The sequence below is a fragment of the Coptis chinensis genome, chromosome 3, assembly GCF_015680905.1.
Source record: "Coptis chinensis isolate HL-2020 chromosome 3, ASM1568090v1, whole genome shotgun sequence".
NCBI classification, from domain to species: domain Eukaryota; kingdom Viridiplantae; phylum Streptophyta; class Magnoliopsida; order Ranunculales; family Ranunculaceae; genus Coptis; species Coptis chinensis.
In genome coordinates this window covers 101,803,487-101,827,800 of record NC_141458.1, presented here as the reverse complement: position 1 = coordinate 101,827,800, position 24,314 = coordinate 101,803,487, and the positions used below count along the sequence as shown (strand labels likewise).

At 34.5% G+C, this 24,314-nt stretch overlaps 1 protein-coding gene and 1 pseudogene across 2 annotated transcripts; one reads left to right on the top strand and one right to left on the bottom strand.

Moving 5' to 3' along the window:
- Positions 1-230: 230 nt before the first annotated feature.
- On the top strand, positions 231-15,364 carry TAG1 (membrane bound O-acyl transferase (MBOAT) family protein). 2 transcript variants are annotated; one of them, XR_015214858.1, is made up of 16 exons: positions 231-686; positions 761-841; positions 916-989; positions 1,089-1,164; positions 5,597-5,664; positions 6,427-6,550; positions 7,672-7,758; positions 8,433-8,534; positions 8,641-8,777; positions 9,429-9,510; positions 9,618-9,638; positions 10,587-10,649; positions 12,381-12,428; positions 13,813-13,966; positions 14,214-14,276; positions 14,533-14,586. XR_015214858.1 is itself a non-coding variant. In XM_086595238.1 (16 exons), exons 1-16 carry the CDS (start codon positions 306-308, stop codon positions 14,972-14,974), a joined length of 1,563 nt encoding a protein of 520 aa, XP_086451364.1. In that variant the 5' UTR covers positions 231-305; the 3' UTR covers positions 14,975-15,364. The 2 variants fall into 2 exon arrangements, 1 of the variants encoding a protein (XP_086451364.1); XM_086595238.1 differs by lacking the exon at positions 13,813-13,966 and adding an exon at positions 14,873-15,364.
- A 6,016-nt stretch (positions 15,365-21,380) lies between these two features.
- On the bottom strand, positions 21,381-22,001 carry LOC147512260 (H/ACA ribonucleoprotein complex subunit 3-like protein pseudogene; annotated as a pseudogene).
- Between the last annotated feature and the right edge of the window lie 2,313 nt (positions 22,002-24,314).

The following is a 24,314-nucleotide window of genomic DNA, read 5'->3' as shown; positions in this document are numbered from 1 at the left end:
AACTCACGCACGCCATATATATGTGTACTGCTTTAAGTGACTTGCAATACAAATCCGTTCAACATATTCCATGCGGGCTTTTGTGTGATACTTGTTACCTTCGAAGATGACATAATCAATAAACTCCGAGATTCGTAAGTGACAAAACGACTGGTTCACAACAACTTCTGTGCCTAAACAGAAAAAAGATTCCTGACAATATCAGTCTTGTCGTTTTGCAATATTATTCTTCAGTCTACAAAACACAAAACTTCACCGCCAAACTCTCCATTTTACATTTTTCTCTCTCTCTCTCTTCTTCATTAATGGAACTAGAAACTTCGGAAACGAATCTTGAAAAAGATTCATCGTCTTCTTCACCAGATCCTCAAAACAGTATAAGAAGAAGACCGATCGCTATTTCAAACAATATTCCAGACTCATCTTCAATGACAAGTAAACTGGAAACAGCAGCAGATGATGATAATAATAATATATCAGGGATTGATTCTTCTAGTGTAGATACGAGTTGTTCAGAAAATGTTAAACAGACTGATGATGATCGGAGGGATAAAGAGAGTGAGAAGGAGAATGGAAGAAGTGGGAAAAGTAATAATAATACATTGAAATATGCTTATAGAGCGTCGGTTCCGGCTCATAGGAGAGTTAAAGAGAGTCCTCTTAGTTCTGACGCTATTTTTAGACAGGTGCCAATTCTTTCTCTTACTTGTATTTTCATGTTTATGATGAAATGCTAATGTGATTTGATATTTCATGGCAGAGTCATGCAGGTTTATTTAATCTCTGTATTGTTGTGCTTGTTGCGGTGAACAGCAGGCTTATCATCGAGAATATAATGAAGGTTTGTTCTTTGTTGTTTATATTACCAGATGTTTCTAGTTGTGTTAGATGCCTTATTCTTGATTTCTAGTGCAGTATGGATTATTAATCAGAGCTGGCTTTTGGTTCAGTTCAAAATCGCTAAGAGATTGGCCACTTTTTATGTGCTGGTAAAATTCTTTGTGCTCCTTTTTGACGAATTTAGTGTTATCCTAGTATTGTTGGGTTTAGCATAGTATACTTGTACATTACACATCTTTTATTTGCAGTGCCAGCCTACCTATATTTCCTCTAGGTGCTTTCGTGGTGGAGAAGTTGGCAAAACATAAGTACATCTCTGAACCAGTGAGTGATACCATAACTCTTTTGCTATTCCATGCTCTGCATTTTTAACAGCTAATGAAAAACTGCCTGATTATTATCTATTATTTATGTTCCTTAGTGGCGGAATCGTTTCCATGCTCACTTCAATGGTATTATCTAGTTAGTGACTGTAGCTTTTGTCACATAAATCCGACAAACATTACAACCGATTCAAAATCCAATAGAACCATACACAATACAAACAAGTCAAAATAGATCCAACCATTTTTTCTTACCTTAGCAGAGAAATTCTTCGCTCGTGTTAAAAACGGTAATGCAAGCATACCCATTGGGCTAGAAATTAATACAATGTCAATAAAGGCAAGCCCCACAAATGTAAATTAGCAACCATTTTGTACCAAGGCTCTGCACATATCAAATCCTTCGCTTCAATAGGTCATTCCGTTTTTTGCTTCTTCCGCATTCTTTCCTCAGAAGATAAAGATTTTATATCCAATGTTTCGACATTTAGAACTTGATTACAGTGAGATGGAACTGGAGAGAATATTTTCAAAGTTGACAAGTCAAGTGGGCATTCAAGTAATATGTGATACCCACATAAATCTAGCATGTAACATGGTGGGAAGTGATAACCATCTCCTTCGCACAACAATGTCTGTGAAAAAAATATATATAATCAATGAGCTATTGAAACTTTAAACAAAATATTAATTTCAATTTAGACAGGGTTTTGCTGCACACAAATAGTCGCATCACTCAGTCTATGGGTGACTAGCATATTATATAAATCCATTCTAATGGTCATATCTTCAATGGTCTGACAGGGTTGATTAATTAATTAATTTATTATAATATAGTTTTGCTGCATTGTTGAGCTGTCTGGAGTAATGACTTCGGATATAATATGTTGAGAGATTTAGTTTGATCTGGAAAGAAAATCAGTATGCAAGTAGACTGCGTATAGAAAGAGAAGAAAAGAAAAGAAACAGACGAGATGTTTAGACAAATATTGAAGCATGACAGTGAAATCCATAATGAGTACAACCTTTTGTCTGATCTCCACATAAAGCATGCATATATTCCCAGGGGTAACAATACATCATAAGCGAAACTAATGGTTCCCATAACATCATTGGACGCTACACTAGCATCAATCCTCCACTAGGAAACCAAATGTCAGAAAGAAGACCTTAGGCTATAGTAGCTCACAAACGCCATGGTCCTCCGTCTGAACTCAATGTCAATGCTCAAACAAGCAACAATATGTTGCTTCTTATTACAGGCAAGAAAGCATATTAAAGCATCATAGACGAAACTGTAAGATGAGATGTCGGGAAGAGTGGTTATACTGGCTAGTAGAGTTTGCAGCATATCAATGTTTGTTCGAAGGTAAGAAAAATGATTACCGACTAATTATCATGTAGTCATTTTGGAGCGGCTTCCATAATCTGATTCTTAAGTTGATGATTCTACTCACTACTTAATTGGAGTATTTGGCTGCTTAGATCCCAGCGGCCAGTCTCCGGTTTCAATGAGAGGACCACTCTGTCTCCAAAAACTATGGTGCTTCCCTAAATAGTATTATGCAATAAACCTCCCTGAGGTGAGAGATATGCAGTAAACTCAGTGCTCTTGATCAACATGGTGTTATTAGCTTGATTTTGTGCTCTGCTTTGACCATCCTCCTATATATTGAATCATTTGAACCGTGCCTTGGCCAACTGTTTCACACCATTTGAAAAGTTTTAGACACACCTGCTGGTCATGGGAAACCATCTGACATCAATGGGAATACATGCTTTTTTAACCAGCTACCATGAGGGCTGGCATATCTCATGTTTAGCTGATACATCTATTCTATCCTTATCAGTCCGAGCTTTGGCAACTTGGGGGGTTTTATCATTTTGTGGAAAGCTAAAATTTGGGTAGAAATACTCACATTTGGAGTGCGTGACCATACACTCATATGCGTGAGAATCATCAATCAATGAATGAGATAGTGGAAGCCAGAAAATAAATTAGGGAAATGACCCCACTCATTAGGGTAACAGTTGTAATGTAGATTGAAGTGGCGGAAGCAACACTTAATCAAAATCTACACTTTGTAAAATCCTAAAAGTCTCACTTTTATTGATAATCACTCAATAGTTCATAACACACATAAGCACAACTCAAACAACTCCTAATTACAAGTCCTTATTTATATTAATAACAATAAAGCAACAACTAAACTACCCATGGGCTTGAACTCGACTAAGGGGCGCCAGGGTCGGCCCTAAGTTTCGAAAGGCCCAATGCAAAGTCCGCAAAATGGGCCTATTTGTTTACTTTTTCTGGGCTATTGTTTGGGGTTTTAATATCATTGTGGGCTTTGTATAGCTTAATGGGGCCTTTAGTTTCGGTTTAATTTGGGGGCCCTATGCAAGGGCTTAGACAACATAGGCCCAGGGCTGGCCCTGAGGGGCGCACGCCCTCAACATCAGCAACCCTAATGTTCTACATCACTCTCCCCATGTTGAAGAAGTTTGTCCATAAGCTTGTTGACATGAAAACCCACCAATATGCAAAAGCTCTTCAAACTTGTATACGTCACTCTCCCGTGGTTCTGAGGAATTCGACCTCGAATCTTGCCCAAATATCGGCTCAAACAAATAACATGACACCATAATGCTACTAGGACTCCTTTCTTGAAACACAATGGATACTGGAAGTCACAAAATATGCGTTGAAGTGCTTTGTGATTGTGATAAAAAACCTTCTCAAAATTGGTTAGAAAAGGATCAATATAACCACCACTTTGTGCTTGCTGAACTGGAGGAACAAGACCTTCATAGATCTGGTCAGCAAGACATCTTTGTTGCAAAGGAAGGTGATGAACTTGCTGATTTCGTTTGTTATTACGCTCAAGACATGACACAACGGCTTCGTAAATTCCTTCTTTCTCTTTGTTGTCATCGACAACAACCGGTGTTTTACGTTGGGTTATAGAAGCTCCACCAACGATGGGGGGTTTGGGCTGCAAAAGTTCCACCATAGCCTCCCTAAGTCGACTAGTCGCTTCTTCTAATCGATCAAATTTGTTTTGCATCAAGATTCAAGGCTTCTCTCCACTCTTCTAATTGAGCAACCCGTACTCTAGGGGTTAATATGAATCCATGAGTTCTCCATGAATTCTTCATCTCTGACGTTGTAGACATATCTTGATTTACAAAAATAAAATTGGATTTGCGGTGAACAGTAACCGGAGTGAACGGTGCCGTGAACAATGTTTCTGTGCAAATCTCCCAAAAAGTAACCTGCTCTGATACCAAATAATGTAGATTAAAGTGGCAGAAGCAATACTTAATCAAAATCTACACTTTGTAAAACCGTAAAAGTCTCACCTTTATTGATAATCACTCAATAATTCCTAGGTTACATGGACACGGCATATTCTAGAAAAAATGTGTATCGACACCGTGTTGACACGGCTAAAAACGTTTAGATACGGCAGTAGATGGGAGAGAGAGAGCAGGAGAGGAGATGGGAGAGAGAATCGTACTTGATTGTTGCCGAGTAGGAGATGGGAGAGATGCTCCAGAGAGCAGCCACCAGTAGAAAAGAAAAGGAGATGGGAGAGAGAGATTGGTTTGTTTTTAAGCCCTAGTGGGCCTTTTAATTGGGCTTGTAACTTAATGTTTAAAAAGACTTCAGTCTGCCTTATATTATGGACAGACATTTCAAAAACAAATTGGGCCAAAATACAAATTGAGCCAATAAAACAGTCCAGTTTGTAACTATGTAAGTTCCTGAACTTTGTAAGCTCATTTTGTTTTCTATTTCATCAGTTTAATATTTTTAATATTTGTTTTGTATGTAAGACTTTTCTCCCCTATTTATTATTGTTTTTCTGAAAAAATTTCTAATTTATAATTATTAAAAAAAATATTATTATTCCTATCTGTGTCCCCGTGTCGATCTTCAACTGCTCGCCGTATCCGACACCCCGTATCCGTATCGGACGTCGACACGCGAGCTCGTGTCAATATAACCTAGAATAATTCATAACACACATAAACACAACTCAAACAACTCCTAATTACAAGTCCTTATTTATACTAATAACAATCAACAACTAAACTAGTGGGCCCACGGCCCATGGGCTTGGACTCGACTAAGAGGCGCACACCCTCAACATCAGCAATCCTAATGTTCTACATCATGTAGACTATCTTATTGTTTCCTAGCTAAGTTTTTCCATGTCTTTGTTTACATTTATGATGGAAAACCTGTGCAGAGCTGGATTTATTTTGAGTTTGCAAAAGATATGTGAAACTGACCATTTCTTAGTTGATGTTAGCAATTAAGATTCAAGAAATATACATACTGATGGTGGTCACCTTAACGGAAAACTTAAAATCAAACTATTCATACTAAAGGAAGTTTTTCTCTTATCTTTTTTTTTTCATCGCAGGTTGTTGTATCTTTCCATGTGATAATAACCACGGCTTCAATTCTGTATCCAGTTAATATGATTCTCAGGTTAGCTGATATTGTTTTTAGTCAATAGATCCCTTTTATTCTTCTCTAATCTGAAATGCACACAATCACACCATGTCCTTTGAGTTTTTAACCACCACTCCACTGCATTGATTGCACTATATCTTTGGAAAGAAAGAAGTCTTGATTTGATAATCTTTTCTGAAATGAAAGACCGAATGGTGAACAGTTTGATATCCACCATTAACAAGTTTCTAGTATAAGCGAGTCAAATTGTAAGTGACATGTTTATTGATTCCACAAGGAAATCAGTTTTGGTTTAAAAGTTTTATAAGTTACCGTAACATTGGTATCTGCATTAGAACTTTTCCTCAAACAACTGGCACAACTGTACAAGGCTGGCCTTTCACATGTTATTGTACGACATATCTTCAGCATTTCACATGTCCACCATTCACAAATGATGCCTAGACTGGTTTTTGATTCTATAGTATTTTCATCAACCATTATAATTGTTACTGTAGTATCAGGTGTCATCACCCAACACATCAACCATTGGATGTATGTTCTGCATTTCACATTTACAGTTTTTACGAAATGATGCTGATAGTAATTTGGTGATAATTAGCTCTAGGATGCATCAGATGCCAAGACTGGTTGCCAATTCGTTACTATTACATATTTACATATGAAATAAAGCATTAAATCAACACAGTAAACATTGTCTGTCCAAGTGGAATCCATATCAAGCAAGATTAAAGTTTGCATACCTCTTGAATACTTATAACTGTAACTGTTTAACAGGTTTGATTCCGCCGTTCAATCTGGAATCATCTTGATGCTATTTGCAAGCATTGTATGGTTAAAGCTTGTATCTTATGCTCATACGAATTATGATATGAGAGATCTCTCCAAGCCAGTTGTTAAGGCAAGTGTTTTTTCTTCCCTATATGGAGTTAGAGATGTTCGTATATCTAGGGATGTAAACTTTCTCAAGGTTTCTTTTAGTGCAACCGGAGGAATATTTACAGGAAATTGTCATTCTTAGTGTGGTCAATGGTCATAGTGAACAATACTACATTATTAAAAGTGGCATCTTTACCTGCCAAGAGAAGGCGCCTAATTGTATTCTCTGAACGTGATTGAAGAACATAAGGGTATGTGCAAAATAACTTAACACTTCGGAGTTGAAAAAAAAATTGCACCTTCCATTCAGGGCCAAATTAAGTGCTGGATGTTACACTTAGCAAGAACTGTAAGCTGTACTGTGATTGAGTTCGGGCCTTCACACTCCCTTTGGGAAATGTCTCCTATCTAAAAAAAACCCCAAGACTCCCCCTCAAGCTGGAGCATAGTGATCACATATGCCCAACTTGTCACAAAGAGAATTGAATGTACCATATATTAAAGGCTTGGTAAGAATATCCAAAGCTGGTCTTCAGAGTTCACCACAGGATTATAGAATTGACAATCCGTTTGCCCAGAACCAAGTCCTCTGAAGAAGTGACATTTCACCTCTGCATGCTTTGGAAAATACCTCCTATCAGAAAAGAACTCAATCACTAACACCACCAAAGGCATGGCTAATGCCAGCACCCTCCAGATTTGCACCTCCTTATCTGCTCTTTATCCACCTTTTCGTAGTTCTTAAGTGCATACAGATGAAACTGTGTGTGTGTGCGTGTGTGTGTTTTTTTCTGAAATAAAAAAAATTATTGATGTGAAAAATAAATCAAACAAATGATTTAGAGGTCAAGCGTGCTATAAATTGTGCCGCTAGCCCCTTTTGAATAGCACACCCAATCCTCCTAAACACATATTTGTGAGAACCAGCTGTCATCACATTGTTGTCTAACACTTTTTGCACCCTCCTAAGCAACTTAGCCGCATCTGGCGCCAAAAAACCAAATGTATCAAATGCAAATGGGACGAAGCAACACTTTTTTTTTTTTTGGGTCTACTACCAGTGTAAAATTTCTACGATTAGTAGTTAGTATTTTTTGGTATAATTTGAAGATGTATTATAATGCAATATGTTCATGATGTTAGGAGGATGTGCCAGATGTGGATTACTCATTTGATGTTAGTTTCAATAGTTTGGTATACTTTATGGTGGCTCCGACATTGTGTTACCAGGTAACCCCCCACTTAGATTTCTTCTTGATGGAAGTTTGGGAGTAAATTTTCATTAAGTAGATATGGTTAAAGTAAAATTATATTATTGTATTATTGCTAATGAAGAAGAAAGTTTAGAGAGAAAGGAGAGAGAAAAGAGAGTACGGCTTAATTAGTTTCGGCTTTCTCTCACACTTCTAATATAGGAAAATAGTGTGTTTACAATATGGAAAACCTCAAAAAACTCAAACATTTAACTTTGATGTTAGCAAGATTCCCTTTAAACTGCCATGTTTTTGGTATTCTGACAGTTGTTTATGTCTTACACTCTAATGCATGTCAGGTCTTAGACAAGAATCTCACAGGGTCATAAAGTTTGAAATATGCAGATATGTCAAAAAAAGTAATCTGAGGACATAAGTTTTTTCATTGCAAATTGTTGTAAGACAGAGAACTGCTGTAGTAATATAAGCTTACTAGATCAAAATACTTTGTTTCTCCTTGAGTGGAAAAATAGAAATATTTGGAAGAAGTGGGTGTAGATGTGTAGTGATTACACTTATGATGGCAAGGTTGGCCAAACGTAAATGGTTTTTGAGTCCTATCATATATATTATTGTTTGTTTTCAAGAGCAGCTAAATTTCTGCAGCAAAATGATTGTTTAGGTTCTTATATTTTGAATTATTACTTGTAGACAAGCTATCCACGTACTGCATGCATTCGGAAAGGTTGGGTAACCCGCCAACTTATTAAACTGGTGATATTTACAGGGTTTATGGGATTTATCATAGAGCAAGTAAGTTTCTCTTCAACTGTTAGTTTTCTGATTACCCTCTTTTCGGATTTGGAAATTCACCTCAGAGCATTGTTTCTAAGATAGTATTGATGGAAGTATTTTGCAGTACATCAATCCAATTGTCCAGAACTCTCAACACCCATTGAAAGGGAACCTTTTAAATGCCATAGAGAGAGTTTTGAAGCTCTCAGTTCCTACCATCTACGTTTGGTTCTGCATGTTCTATTGCTTTTTCCATCTCTGGTATGTCCCTTTTCCTGATTTAGTGAGCATTTCTAGTGTTTTTGTTTATTTGCAACATCTGGTTTTCAACCTTTCATATTTGATCCTTGTCAATATATACTAATCCGATATCAATATATACTGATCCTTGTCCCTTTTCCTTTTTTTTTTTTTTTTTTTTTTTTTTTTTTTTGAGATTTTGACTTGGACTTGGACCAGATATAACAAGGCAATATTTATACGACCTACTGGAATTCTAAAAGTAAACCCCACTGTCTAAAATCTTGAATTGGGTGAAATTTCGAATTGTTGGAAACCGAGATATCACTTGAAGTATAACTGAAATTCTAGACTGTTTTACCAAAACATCGCCTGTATTCTGAAACGAATTCTCTTGAAACTTTGTTCTATGGTTAAGTCTTTAGAGAAAGTTAAGGGATGATTTTTCAGTTAATATAATCTCCCCACTATGGAGATCAATCAGAGACAAATTTAGCTCATTTTGAAAACGTCAAACACTTTAACCATGGGAATGACAGTGACCTTTTCTTTCTTCATTTCTATTATCTTGCTCTTAGTATTCGGACATTATTTTATGGAATTTGAAACGGTTACTTAATTAAATCTTTTTCACTTAGGATTTTTGTTTACATGAATGTTGCATATATGTAGGTTAAATATACTTGCTGAGCTCCTTTGCTTTGGTGACCGTGAGTTTTACAAAGATTGGTGGAATGCAAAAACTGTTGAAGAGGTTGGGTTATTTGAAAACTTGTCTTGTCATGGTTGTGATTTGTCATTTCCACAACTTATATGGTTTGCTAATTTACTTTTTTTTCCTCTTTATTGGGCTTCTACAAGTATTGGAGAATGTGGAATATGGTGTGTTTCTTACCTCTTCCTCCGTTTTTTTACATCAGCTGTTAATCTGTTATCCATGTACATCATTCAATGATTGGTGTTATAAAACTGATTCAAGTTTTAGAACGTATGTTATAGATATGATGAGTTTACGGCAAATTGGTTAGGGCTTTAAAGATTTAAGCATGGTGTATATATTTACATCCTCTTTTAACTCATGACTTAGAACATAAAGACGTAATTCTACAATTTTCATTTATTATTTTGTTTCGTTTGTTCCTATGAATTTGTGGGCCTAGAAATAAAAGAAGCAACTAGGGGACCATCATAACATACTTAGATTCTTGAGTAACGAATAAAATTTTCATCCATTTGTTTTTGGGTTAACGAATATTACCCCATACACACAAAAAAAACACGGTCAACTCAAGTTGATTTTTTTTTTGTGTGTACTTAGGGGGGAGACCCTAATTTCCCCATCTAGTAAGGGGGAAATCCTAATTGGCTAATCTTGTTGGGTGGGGGGGGGGGGGGTGGGTAATACTAGTTAACCCTTTGTTTTTTAGCACATGACCTTTTTGTGACAATAGACTTTTTCTTTATACAACAGATAACTGTAAACATTTTTCAACCAGAAGGCAGTAGGATTTGGTAGACACAGATACAATCTTGTGTTCAATATGGTCTACATAATATGCCATCTCAAATAATATTTTCTGTTGCGTGCATTGACATTTTCTGTCTACACTCATTCTTCAAAGTTATGCAGTCGTAAATCGTAATTTTGGGCAATACAACTAGGTTAATGATTTGGTTCCCATTCTTCAAGATTTAGAACAATTTTGTTTCAACACTTCCTGGTATTGTTAGAGAAACGAGATTCTTCTATATGACAATTTAATTCATAGAAATCCACCTCGACGATCATGATGGAAGGCGGGTACTAATGAAATATTTCTGGAACTGCAGCCTGTTCACAAATGGATTGTTCGCCATATATACTTTCCATGCTTACGAAATGGAATACCAAAGGTGACTGATTTCTTGTTAGGTTTTTTTTAAATTCAAGTAAGCTAATTTGTTTGGCCTCCAAAGCTCTGTTCCAGTTATATATTTGTTGAATTATGCTCGACTGTTCTTCCTTTTTCCTTGTCTCTTGGACTGTTTTGTGCTTTTAGGTCATTGCGCTTCCCATCACAATTTAGTGGATCTTTAATACAAGTTTAAAACCATGAGTAAAAAGTATTTACGATCTGCTAGACACCAGGCGCTGGCCTCTTCAACATCTCACATATAAAAAGCCCCAAAACAAAACATGTTAAAGTTACAAGTTTGGAAATGCATTTTGTAAGCCGAAGGACACAATTTATAATTGACTTCGTGTACAGAAACAATAATAAGTTGGTTTTCAGTATCAGAGTATAAGGATGGTGGGATGTTTATGTTCATGATTGTTTAATTTCATCTTTCCTTGTGCGTTTAACAATAAAAGTTGTTTTTTATTTAATTAGCAGCAGTATGCCTGTGCGTACACATCCCAGCTTGTAATTAGCTTGTGTGCTTATCAAAAAAATTATGAGAATTTCTTTACCTAATATCATCTATGCTTGAAGCCTAATTCTAAGTTGAATCTAAATGAAGCTAGAACTGGAGCCTGAGTTGGTGTTGATGTCCAAGAGTAGCGAAACTACAAGTGGGGGGTATCCCGTTTTAATAGTTGTTTCTTTTTAACAGCGTCGAGTTGCTTGTAGAACTCCTTTCTCGCTTGTTTTTTATTTAGAAGTTTCAGTTGTTGTAAGAGAAAGGATTCCCTTTTTATTGGAATTTTAATAGAATTTGAAAATTGCTTTTGGGACGATCTTTAGTTATAACTTATAAGTATTTTGTATTGCTAATTGGTTTACATATTACCTTGTTTTGTGTTTTTACATTATGTTATGACCAATATTTCAATTTCAAGCGTGAATTGCAAAGCATACCCAAGTGAGCTCTTTCAAGTTTCTGATCTATGTGTCTTGTTTTCTAAAATCTTGCCAGAGCATGTTAAATACTTACTTCATTAATGATGGAAGTAAAGTTACTTGGATGTGTTATAAAGTTGTTAACTGGTTTCTTGAATCGGTAGGACAATATCTTCGATGTACCTTTTGTTCCAGAGGCAAAAAAAAGTGTATTATGATGCAAAGGGTAGATGTCGGGGTAAGAAAGTATTGTAGTTGATCAAGTGTGAAATATTTGCCAGAATAATAAGAGATGACTTGCAGTATTGTAGTTTTTATGATTTCTTTTCAAAATTCTGGCGCAACCTGTTTTGTCTGTTGGGATCAAGGAGAAATGATTGACTGATAAATGATCACAGTAAAATATCTAATGGAGGGGTCTAAAGCCAATGACAGAAATAGAACGGTATTGATTGTAAGATCCTGAGAGCTGTTTCCGACCAAGACCTTTTTATTTTTCTTTCTTGGGCTAACTACTAGCAAATTTTGCCTACCTAGGTGTTTTATTATTATTATTATTATTATTATTATTATTATTATTATCAGTTTAAGTGATTCTCTTACTTTGTTTATCCGTCATCAAATGAGGGCAAAGATCGGGCTCTTAATTATTGCAGGGAATTATTTATTCAGCTGTTTACTTTTATATATATATATATATATATTCAGCAGGCACCTGTTCATTAAACTTTGACTTTATTTCCATATTTTATTTTAAGTAAGATTCTTTCCTTAATGTATATGCTTATTTTTTTCCATTCAGGGAGTTTCCGGCCTGATTGCGTTCTTTCTTTCTGCTGTATTCCATGAGGTAAATGGTTTTTTATTTTCTTAACTAAAAACTGGTGATATAAGGGGAGTATCCTCCATTATAATCTGAAAGATAATGCTATGATTTTCATTTTGATTTTACTATAAGTTTTCTTTTCACTTCATGCTAGCAAAACAAGGATCGCTAATTCACTATGGTATCGTACATTTTTGGTGGCTACTCCATAGTCCTTTTAGAGTTTAGAGAATGGTTTATAAAATGGATTAATGTTGAATACCATCATCTATACCATTTTCATCTATGCTTTGTTCAATTATTTAATCGGCAATTAGATCATTTATTGTCATTTTTGTACAGCCCATTGAAATCCTTTTGTATGAAACCTTATGTGTGTGTGTGTATATATATATATACAACTCAGCCCGGCTCTTAAAAGGACCTTAAAATAAGTACCAAACTAAGTACAAAATCTAAAACAACCCACAACTTCACCTTCAAAATGATTTAAAACCTAATTTTTTGTGGATATGATCTACTAACCGTAAAGATCATCTCTACAAAAATTCAACTTGTTTGACAATTTTTAACATTAGCAAAAGATGATTGCAAAAACTCGACATTTCTAAACCGTTAGATATTTTTTCAAAAGTGGACAACAATTTTTATTTAAGTTAGAGGACATCGAATGAGTTGAATTTTTGTAGAGATGTATTTTATGGTTAGTAGATCATATCCACAAAACATTAGGTTTTAAATCATTGTGTAGGTGAAGTTGTGGGTTGGGTTGTTGCAGGTGCCGACTAGCAAAGTCGGTAAATCCTTTGGGTGATGATACCAGAGGTCTGGGGCTCGAACCCCGCCAAGCATCAAAGAGTTACTAAAAAAAAAAAAAAAAAAAAAAAAAAAAAAAAAAAAAAAAAAAAGAAGGTTGTGGGTTGTTTTAGATTTGGTACTTAGTTTGGTACTTATTTTAAGGTCCTTTTAGGAGCCGGGCTATATATATATCATCCCTTTATACTGCGTTTAAGAAAATTTTCTATTGGTATATAAAAGTACTTTGAGTAATATGCGCTAAATCCTGGTATATGAATAAGGTTTCAGCTAAAGAACAAAATGTGTGAATGATTTAAGATTTGTTTGAAGTTGTAGAAACGGAAATACTTTTGTATCTTTTTATATGCAGCAGTGGTTTTGAAAAACCAGTCCAGGTGCCTTCCTACCATGGAATACCTGTAATATCCATAGGTGGAAGAGGATTATTCTCCCTTCAGAACTGGTGACTGTGTTGCAATTCTTTACTTTTGCAATTGCTTTTTCTCAATGAATTATATAACTCAGAAGCAAAGCAGCTCCTAGCTGAGTTGGTCGAAGTGCATTACACTTTTAAGGAGACCTCAATTTAATTTTCCTTGTTGAATCCCAGCTTATTCGGGTATGCACCGTTAGTGAGAACTGAGTGGGTGCCTTGACAGTCTGGCAATGGGCCAGTGGCAGCACTGGGATGCATGTCCCAACTAAGTGGTGCAAACTAAAATTGGTGGTGCTTTCAAAAGAGAAAAAATAAAGGAAAAGAAAAGGTAAACAGTAAGATCTTAATAGTCATTATTACTACAATAATAGTAAATTCAGACGCTTGTCAGAGAGAATAACTAGATTAAGACTCTTTAGATGAATTTATGTTTTCTTTTTGGTGTGCGCTTGTTGCGTCTCTTTATTTATGATTGATATTTTTGATAATATTCCTTTTATTGCTTATTTTATTCTTGTATTCTTCAAGTATGCTGTTTTCAAGAGTCTTATCTTTTTCTCATGTGTTATATGCAGCTATGCGTTGCTGTCCCGTGCCACATTTTCAAGCTGTGGGCATTCATAGGAATTATGCTTCAGGTAATTTCACCCCTAAAGTAATTCCGAATGATTACATATCAAAGGAAAAAGTTCATGATATGTCATGCTACTAATGTTACTTGTGGCATCGCTGGACAAACTAAAAGAAGGGTGACTTTATTCGTAGGATGGTTTATTTACTTAAACTTTGTTTCTCTTGTTCTTCTTTATCCCTTTTGAATATCTTTATTTGTAACTGTGTAACGAATGTGAATTTTTCCATGTTCCCTTACAAGTTTCACCTGATGTTTATCAGGTTCCCTTGGTTATATTGACAAACTATTTGTATGACAAATTCAGAAATGCTATGGTAAGCTTCTGCTTTTCACAAAGTCACCCTGATTCTGTTTTAGCTTGTTCACGTTGGAATCTAACTTCCACATACTAAGGACTGCTAATGTTTGAGTAGTTGTTGGGGGCAAATCTTTGGCCGCCTAGGAACTAATCTGGAGTCTAGGCGTCCTTTTGACTTCATACCATGGCAACCATTATCATTTCTTGTGAATCACAATGTCTGAATTACATGTCAATACTAAAAATCCGAAACTATCTGATTACTTGGTTGTTACTAATGTTACTTGTTCTATATTTGGCAGGTGGGAAATATGATCTTCTGGTTCATTTTCTGCATTCTTGGACAACCGATGAGTATCCTCCTTTATTACCATGACTTGATGAATCGGAAGGCAAGAAGTTGAAAGAGTAAAACCCATATCCTTGATAGGATAAAGCCTTGTCAACAATTAGGTGCGAAGTTGGCTACCATCTTTTGATGCACCTGCCGTCGAGTACCTGCTGAAAGTTTACAGTACTCAAACATATAGGCCTTCACCCGAGCCTGTTGCTTATTACGAAGATAATCTCACAAGGGTCCAAGGCGCAACACTAACTTGTAATATAATTGCTTCCAAACTTAATTAGACGCATATTGAAGTGGATCGCTTGGAAATTTTCAGGTGATCTGGCCCGAGAGGTTTTCCTTTTGCGGTCCCTTTTTGTATGAGTTGGCACTGCCTTTCTGCACGAATATCATGAACTGTACAGATGTAATCTAATAAAAATACCAGGGTAATTGGTATTCATAGCCATAGCCATTAGTTCATTATACGAATTAGATAACATCCTATCCAACATATATGTGGGCAATCTTTGGATGGAAGGCAGGGAACAAAGAGTTCTTGGAGAGTAATAGTAAACATCGAAAAGCATACTGTAAATAAGCCTTTTTCTACGAGAATTCAAAACACTCCTAAAATGCTTGCGAACTTGATATTTTCTTCAGCCTAAAATTTTCAAACTACAAAGGTATGGCTCAATTTTGATATGGACTCAGAAGGAGGATTATCATCGAAAAAAATAATTCTGATATGGACCCTGAAACTCTGTCAGACTTGTCAATTCAGGTAGGGGCTGTGGAACGTGGAACAGAAATTGGGCTTTCAATAATCTTCTTGACTTCTTGGTCAATCAATCATATCCCTCTTAATTACTATATTCGGTGGTTCTGTAATGCCTGTTGCAATCGTGCCTATTAAACACCCATTGGCCGTTTTTCATTCACGTGTACAGTGGCAAGTCCTAATAGGCAGATAGATATGGTGGCCGGGAGATCTTTTTATGAAGAATCTTTGCGCAGAACTCCAACCGTTGACAAAGTGCTCATCAAATTGGTCATTCGAAGTTTCGAACTATCTGTTTTTTTCTTAGCATATTATTATGCTCTGTAGTCTGGACAAGACATTTAGGAATGTGATTGAAGAGGTAAAACTCCATACATCTGCAGCTAACTCGTCGTACAACATGTCCTTGAATTTTGAAACGAACTCCCCACAATTGGTGTAAGCTGTCGCCTACGAATTTGAATTCAATTATAGATATTAAAACTTGGAATTCAATCACTATTCACAACGATGTTTGTTTTTGTATTCTCATTTATATTGTCTTGGTGTAAACTTCCTAATTAGTGTCAATAGAATCACAAAAATTAGGTCCCCTCAAAGAAATAATTAGGAGTTTCTTTTTGGTTAAGATAAATAATTGGGAGTTACTTAGGGAATAGTGCACTATCGACCATTTCAAAGCAAGTAATAATATTGATTATTTTACCAAAAAAAAATAATATTGATTCTTCCAGGTGACCAGGTATAACGGCACAGACATGCACCAGAAAGTCCAAAGATAAAATTATCAATTGATGTGTTTTCATTTAGGTGCGCGTGGCGCATATGCACCAAAAAAAAACATGGGTCCCCTACTACAATAGTATGGAATGTTTTCCCTTTTAATAGATGAATTGTGCTACAAGTCTATACTATATTTTTTTTTTATGGTAAGTCAAGTCTATACTATATGATCACAGCCTTCACAGGCATTACTGCTTTAGCCACCACATATGCATATTAAACACATTTTGTAGGGACCATGATTCAAAACCTGCCAGCAATATGATAAATTATACATTCATACCTAATTTCAATCATACTAAATTTTTACCTTTATTTTTGATAAAATCTTTAGAAGATATTTGGCGTGTACATATGCATTTTTCTGCTTTGTTTTGTGGCGTGGTATTGTGTACATATCTGCATTTTTGACTTAGTCTATTACTTAGGATTTTAAACATTGTTTATTCCACTCCTATGAAACGCATCATTTTTCATTTTTCACGAAAACCAATTGATAGGAATGCTAGCGAGCCCGTTACTTTAGTAATGGGTTCGGTGCCCATCTACTACAAGACAAGAAAAATTATTTGTTGACCGAGTTTCTCACTGTACGTTATCTAGCATCATTGCTCCACAACCCACCCTCTTGTGCAGGCAGACTAAGAAAAATCGATAAAGGAGACAGATCACACTTCTTTCTTTCCAGATTATCTTATGAATTTATCAAATAACAATGGAGAAGATTATGTTAATCTCAGCAAGCGATTTAATTGAGTTTAATGGGGTTTAATCATGAAATTCTTGGTGAAATTTGGTTTTGAGTGATAGTTAATTTGTTTGGTGCTCATGATTGTGTTCATCGGATTAGTATAAAATCTCGGAACTTATGATTAAAACAAATGCATCGAAGTTCATACCATCAATTTGAGTTTGATGGACATTAAATCTTGTTAATCTAGAGTTGTGTTCTTCAACTTTATGTGAGAATTATTCTTCAAAAATTAGCAAAAAAGCTTTTAGTTTAGGGAGGGGTTCTAGGGACATATTTTATCAAATTCAAAATTGTTATAGTATTTATAAGTTTCGGATTAGGCTAATATTTTTGTAGATATGATTTCCTAACTATTCTAAACATTGTCACAAATAATAAAAAAAAATCAAAAAATTCCAAACTTGTCAAATGTAGTTAACAATTTACAAAATTTGGTTAATTATAAATCGTTCATTTTCACCATTTTTGATACTATATTTGGCAAGTTTAGAAATTTTTAATTTTTTTGATTATGTGTGACAATGTTTAGAATAGTTAAGAGATCATATCTACAAAATATTAGGCTAATCCAAAACTTATAAATGCCCTAACGATTTTGAGTTTGTTTACGTGTCAAGATAAAATATGTCCCTAGAACCTCTCCCTTTAGTTTATTGACAATTACTCGTTCATGTAGCAAACTACAATTCGTTTAAAATTTAAGTGGCATCAAACTCCTATAAAATAGACTAGTAGAGAGAAGTATTTGAGTTTTGAGTTTTAGACAATGAACCGGTTCAAAGAGTAGCCAACTAAATATGTTTGTCGTGTAGTTGATGGGCTCCGAACCCATGACAAAAATAACTGGCTCGCTAGCATTCTTCTTAGAAGAATAGTTCACTGTTAACCAAAAAAAAACTAGGGTGACAATGGGTCGTGTTAGGAGAGTAAACCCAGATCTGACTCAATTACTAATTGTGTCGAGTTTGTCAAATCCAAACCCAACCTATCTATATAACGGGTTATCCAACGAGTGACCCGCTAAGCCACTGAGTCAATTTCATATCAGTTTCGAACCAAACTCACATATAACTTGTATGCAAAATATTTAGTATTTTACAATTTTATTTATCAAAAATATCAATATATCTATACCTTAATATTAAAGCTCCCACAAAGGGTATTTTTTGAGCTCTATTAAAATTTCACGTCATCTCCTATTAAAACGAAAATTTCTCTCATATAAAAACTGGAATTTTTCTCATATTTGAAAAACGGGAATCCTTTTTTACAACGGAAATTCCTCTCCTATTATAACGAAAATTCCTAACAAATTCTAGCACTTCTAATTAAAGCAGGAATCATTATCCTATTAAAATGGGAATTCCTCCCCTATTTAAAAGGGGAAATCTAGCATATCTAATTAAAACGGAAATTATTCTCCTATTAAAACATGATCTCTCTCTCTCAATTGAAAAAAATGGGGTTTTAAAACTTAATTAAAACAATTTGTTAGAAAATTAAAACGGGTTAGCGACTAAAACGGTAGTCTCAATTTTCTAAAAAAAATCTAAATATTTTCAAAAGAGCCGGTGCGTCTACACGGGCCTACAAGCTAGTTAATATTAAAATTCTCACAAAGGGTATTTTTCTAGCTCTCTTAAAATTCTACATTATCAACTCATATTAAAATATGAATTCATCTCCAATTGAAAAGAAAAATTCTAGCACTTTTAATTAAAACGAGAATATTTTTCCTATTATAATGGGAATTCATCTCCTATTGAAAAATAAAAATCTAACACTTCTAATTAAAACGTAAATCTTTCTCCTATTAAAAACATGAATCACACTTCTAAATTAAAATGGGATCCCTCTCCTAATTAAAAAACGGGTTTTTAAAACTTAATTAAAATAATTTGTTGATAAATTAAAGCGCGTTTTTAAGACTTGATTAAAACAATTTGTTAATAAATTAAAATTGGTTAGCAATGAAAACATAAATCATCAAATTTGTTAGAAATTTTTTATATATATAGTTATGATTGTTGAGCAAGTTTTTAAAAGAGGGTGTGTGTGTATATATATATATATATATATATATATACAGCCCGGCTCCTAAAAAGACCTTAAATAAGGACAAAATCTAAAACAACCACAACTTCACCTACAAAATGATTTAAAACCTAATTTTTTGTGCATATGATCTATTAACCATAAAGAACATCTCTACAAAAATTCAACTCGTTTGATATCCTCTAACTTAGATAAAAATTGTTGTCCATTTTTTAAAAATATCTAACGGTCTAGAAATGTCTAGTTTTTGCAATCATCTTTTGCCAATGTTAAAAATTGTCAAACGAGTTAAATTTTTGTAGAAATGTTCTTTATGGTCAGTAGATCATATGCACAAAATATTAGGTTTTAAATCATTTTGTAAGTGAAGTTGTGATTGTTTTAGATTTGGTCATTATTTAAGGTCCTTTTAGGAGCCGGGCTGTATATAAACTCCGCCTTATATGAACTCCACCACCAAAAGTGGATTTATAAAATGAATTGAGGTTTGATTTTTTTGTGAAGATAGTCTTCTCATAATAGAGAATCTCCCTACAAAAAATCAACCCAAGTAAAGGCTCAGGCATCATATCTGTAGGGGAAATTCCATGTATCCCCTGATCTTCCTCTGTGCCTTGTGATCTTGAAGCATTTCTACTGAATAGAGACGGGATGAGATGATGGTGAGTTCAAGGTTGAACCGTCTGACGGTTGTCTACATATCTCCTTTATTTTTAAGGATAATCAAACCCTATTTTGCGTAGTTCCTAAGAGCGAATCCCTATGATTTATATAGGGAGTGCTACAAGAGTCCTAGGGTTAGGGCTGTTATCACCACTTGTGAGTTCCCTTCCATTTTTGGACTCTGCCTTCCTATTAGGATTCCTCTTCTTATGGAAGTTTGAATCTAAACCATATCTTATGAGAGGTAAGTTTCTTTGTTGATCATAATGTCCTATCGTGTATGAAAAGATTATATCTAAAAGGTAACTCCTAAGATATGTCATCACGATTCCTTCCTTATTATCAAATATCGCCATCTTCAGTTTCCTTCTGTTCATGAAATGTCTATATCAGTTCCTAACGACTGGGGTAACTGTTATGTTTGAAGGCGGTCAGTCATGTGCCTTGCACATGTCCACTAAATACTCGTGCTAAGCACGAGATCATTTATTCACATAACTGATCCGATGGTCCTCGTCTCATTCTGGACATCTATAGTCTTAGGTTATTTCTCATACACGTGTCATCTGTTCAGTGACTGAAAATCCCTCCTACAATATCCTTGATCACAAGAAATGCTCTGAAGTTAGATAGTGATGGGTAACTGAGTCTGCAGATTGCTCCTGTTGTAGTGACACTGGGAGTGTTGTTAGAGATAACCAACATTAATTTGAGAGTGTTTAGCTTGCTGCTAGGTCATATTACTAATCAAATTAAAGTCCTTCTTATGTGTAGTAAAGGAATTTGGTCTTACGAAACCAAACCATGTTCGCCTTGTCTCACCTTTTTTTTTCAATAGTACGTCAGTACTAATTTAAAGACTAGCGTGTAGGCCCATGCATACGCACCGGTTCTTTTGAAAACATTTAGATTTTTTTTAGAAAATTGGAACTACCGTTTTGGTACGCTAATCCGTTTTAATTTTCTAACAAATTATTTTAAATGAAGTTTTAATTAAGTTTTAACCCATTTTTTCAATTGAGAGAGAGATTCTATTTTAATCATAGTTCGTGATTCCGAACGAAACTTCGGAATTCCGCCCGGAATTTCGGTTTTTCAAAAAAATGGAATTCCGAATATAGAGTCGAAATATCCGAAATTCCGAATGTGATAAGGGTCGAAATTTAATGAATTTCGGTTTTTGGATTTGTCGGAATTCCAAAAATTTTGAAATTCCGAACTATGATTTTAATAGGAGAATGATTCCCGTTTTAATTAGATACGCAAAATTTTCTTTAATTTTCAATAGGGGAGGAATTCTCATTTTAATAGGAGAAGGATTCCCGCTTTAATTAGAAGTGTTATAATTTATTTTAATAGGAGAAGACTTCCCGTTACAATAGGAGAGAAATTCATGTTTTAATAAGAAATGACGTAGAATTTTAATAAAGCTCGAAAAATACTCGGTTGTGGGAGTTTTAATATTAAGATATAGATTAAATCATATGTTTTCATTACAAACTGAAAAGTGAACAAGATTTCTGCATCACATTAGATTGCAATGTTCTGGTCACCAGAAGATGAAACTAAAAACAATTTTGCCATACATAATAAGTCCATACTACGCATAACTCTGACAGTTGGTAATGATAATAGACCGATTTAGTACTTTGGCACTGGTTTTTGCGTTGGCACTTGGCAACAATCCAAACCTTTTCTTCAAAAGAACCCTCTGCCTCGAGTACTTGTCATCGGGGGGAAAAGCGAGCTAGATAGATGAGCAGATTGTGTTGCCGACCCAAGCGGTGACTCCTCGGTGGTGTAGACTTTATTTCCATCTTCGTTGATGTAGAACTGGAGATACATCTTCGATCTTTTCTTTAGCAAGGGTCTCGTTTTTATCAAATGGCACAACACACAGAGAAAGAATGAATCTCAAGTTTCAACTACACCAAGCCATGCATTCATATAAGTCAAGAAAATGATTTTTGAATCAATGGTCTTAATTTGTATGGGTAAACACAATATCATCCTACTTAATATCAAGAGAAAAACGAGAGAGGAAAGAGTGGAGAAAGAAAAAATAGGAGAGAGAAAGCGAGAGATTATTAGGGGTGCCAATGGGTCGGTTTTGGGTCAGGCTTTAGCGGTTTCGGTTTGAGTTTTATTATTTACGGTTTTATCGATTTTGGTTCTCAACGGTTTTAGTATGAGAATTATAGAATCCAATTCAAAACCATAAAAACCCACGGATTTTTAACGGATTTTTATCGGTTTCGGTTCTAATTCGGGTCTTTATTATTTATTATGATTATTAAACAATTTCAATCATTTAAACACTAAAACTTATTTTTATTTTTATTTTTTTATTTTCCTACATGATAATATTTTATATATAATTAGTGATGTATCAACAATCATATTTACATCAATTTATGAATACGTATCAATCATACATGTTAAAATATTTACAATTCATGTGATAATTTAAACTTTTGAATAGAAATTAAAATAATCAAATATCTAACTTTATAATTTTGATTTTTTTTTATGTGCATACTGCATACATATATATTTGTTTCTTTGTATTAACTCGATCGTGTACACGTACAATCACATATATTTGTTACCTTGATATATTTTACGTGCATACACATATATTTGTACACGTGTATTAACTTGCATTTTAAATCGAGCATGCGAGTACATGCGTCTTACAATTACATCTCATCACTAATTTTTAACATGAACACTATATATTGGTTTATAATAAGTGTGTGTACCACAATATATCAAACATGTATATCATATTTAAATATACACATGCATAAGTTAATAAATATAAAATGTATTAGTTAATTCATAATATACACGTTGACATTATTATTAACATCTATGATACACTTGTTTAACGTATAGTTATAAAATATACATTTAACAATATACATTCACTATTATGCTATATATATTTAATAGACTTTTACACGTAAAAAATATATTTTATATTATAATGTATGAGTTTGATTATCTTAAATGTAATATAATACTAAATTTTAAATATCGAAATCATAATAATCAGTTTCGATTTCGGTTCGGGTACCCACATGTTTTTTACTATTCAGTTCAACGGTTTCAGTTTTTTATCGGTTCGGTTTTTAATGACCTATTTTAAATGGGTTTAATTTTTTAAGACCTAGAACCGAAACATTCGGTTTCGGTTTTGGTTCTGTTTCGGATAATCGGGCGCACCCCTAGAGATTATTATGGAAAGAGAAAGTCACACGAAGGTGAGAGAATGGTGGGGGGTTTATTTTTTATTTTTTTTGGGCACGGGCTTTTAGTTAGTTTTTTCTTTATGAAGTCCATATAATGATATCTTTTATATATATATATATATATATATATATATATCTCTATTAGTAAAGTACACTATAATTAACCTGACCTTTTAAATTAGACCAACCTTTTATCTACCACTAAATACCCTTGATTATATATTAAAATATTCATATTCAATGCCTTTAAAAAGGACTATTCTGTCATTTCAACTTTTATTTCCATTTATACCCTTAAGTTATAACACACTCACAATGGAGTTTCGTGTAAATTCAGATTGAAAACCAAATGCACGCACTATATTACTATATGAATTGTACGCCTATATTTATTAGTCATAAATTAAGACTTAAATTACCATAAATATACTAATCCTTTCCCTTTTCGTCTCCCTCTCACAATCTCTACGTATCCCACCTTTTATTCTTGCAGATATATAACATGCTGAAAAAGAAACACGAGGACGCCAAGGATCTACTGGTTCGTGCTATTGTTAGCAACCATTCAAAGTTGCCAACTCGGTTCTTTTGAATGGTTTGGAGATTTTTTAAAATTTATTTAGGCAGGTTCTTTTGAATTTTCAGTTTATTTAGTTCTAAACCTCATTTTCCTTTCCCCTCCTTTTGTTCCCTCTTTTGTTGCAATGGATGTACTTGATTCCTCTTGGTTTGATAGTGATGAACGGCTTCACCCAAGCTATGACCTTGCCCGAGAAACAGGCTGGGCAGCCAGACTCCCAAACTAAGCAATCCACATCTTTATGTCTAGATTGTCGATTGGTGTTGATCGCACAGTTCTTCATTGACATTAAAGAGCCTTTTCTCAATTGTGAAATGTGATCTTTCATGCTTAGACTTGATTTGCTTCAGTTATGTAAAATTTTCTCATCTAATAGTTACGTTGTAATGACATATTTTCCGGTAGTAAAGCTACACCAGTTTTGCATCAGAATGTGATAGTTATGTATCTCTCTACGTATATGTGTGACCTCATTTTAAGCGGAAGTGTATGTTGTACTTTTCTCTTTTAATTCTGTCTTTGTAGTAGATTCCTTTTCAATATGAGTTG

Bases quoted from the DNA above. Each gene is read 5' to 3' on its own strand.
- TAG1 (XM_086595238.1), top strand. From the start codon at position 306: ATGGAACTAGAAACTTCGGAAACGAATCTTGAAAAAGATTCATCGTCT. The intron at 990-1,088 runs GTAAAATTCTTT...TTTTATTTGCAG, and splicing joins TGGCCACTTTTTATGTGCTG to TGCCAGCCTACCTATATTTC. The intron at 9,639-10,586 runs GTGTGTTTCTTA...CTGGAACTGCAG, and splicing joins ATTGGAGAATGTGGAATATG to CCTGTTCACAAATGGATTGT.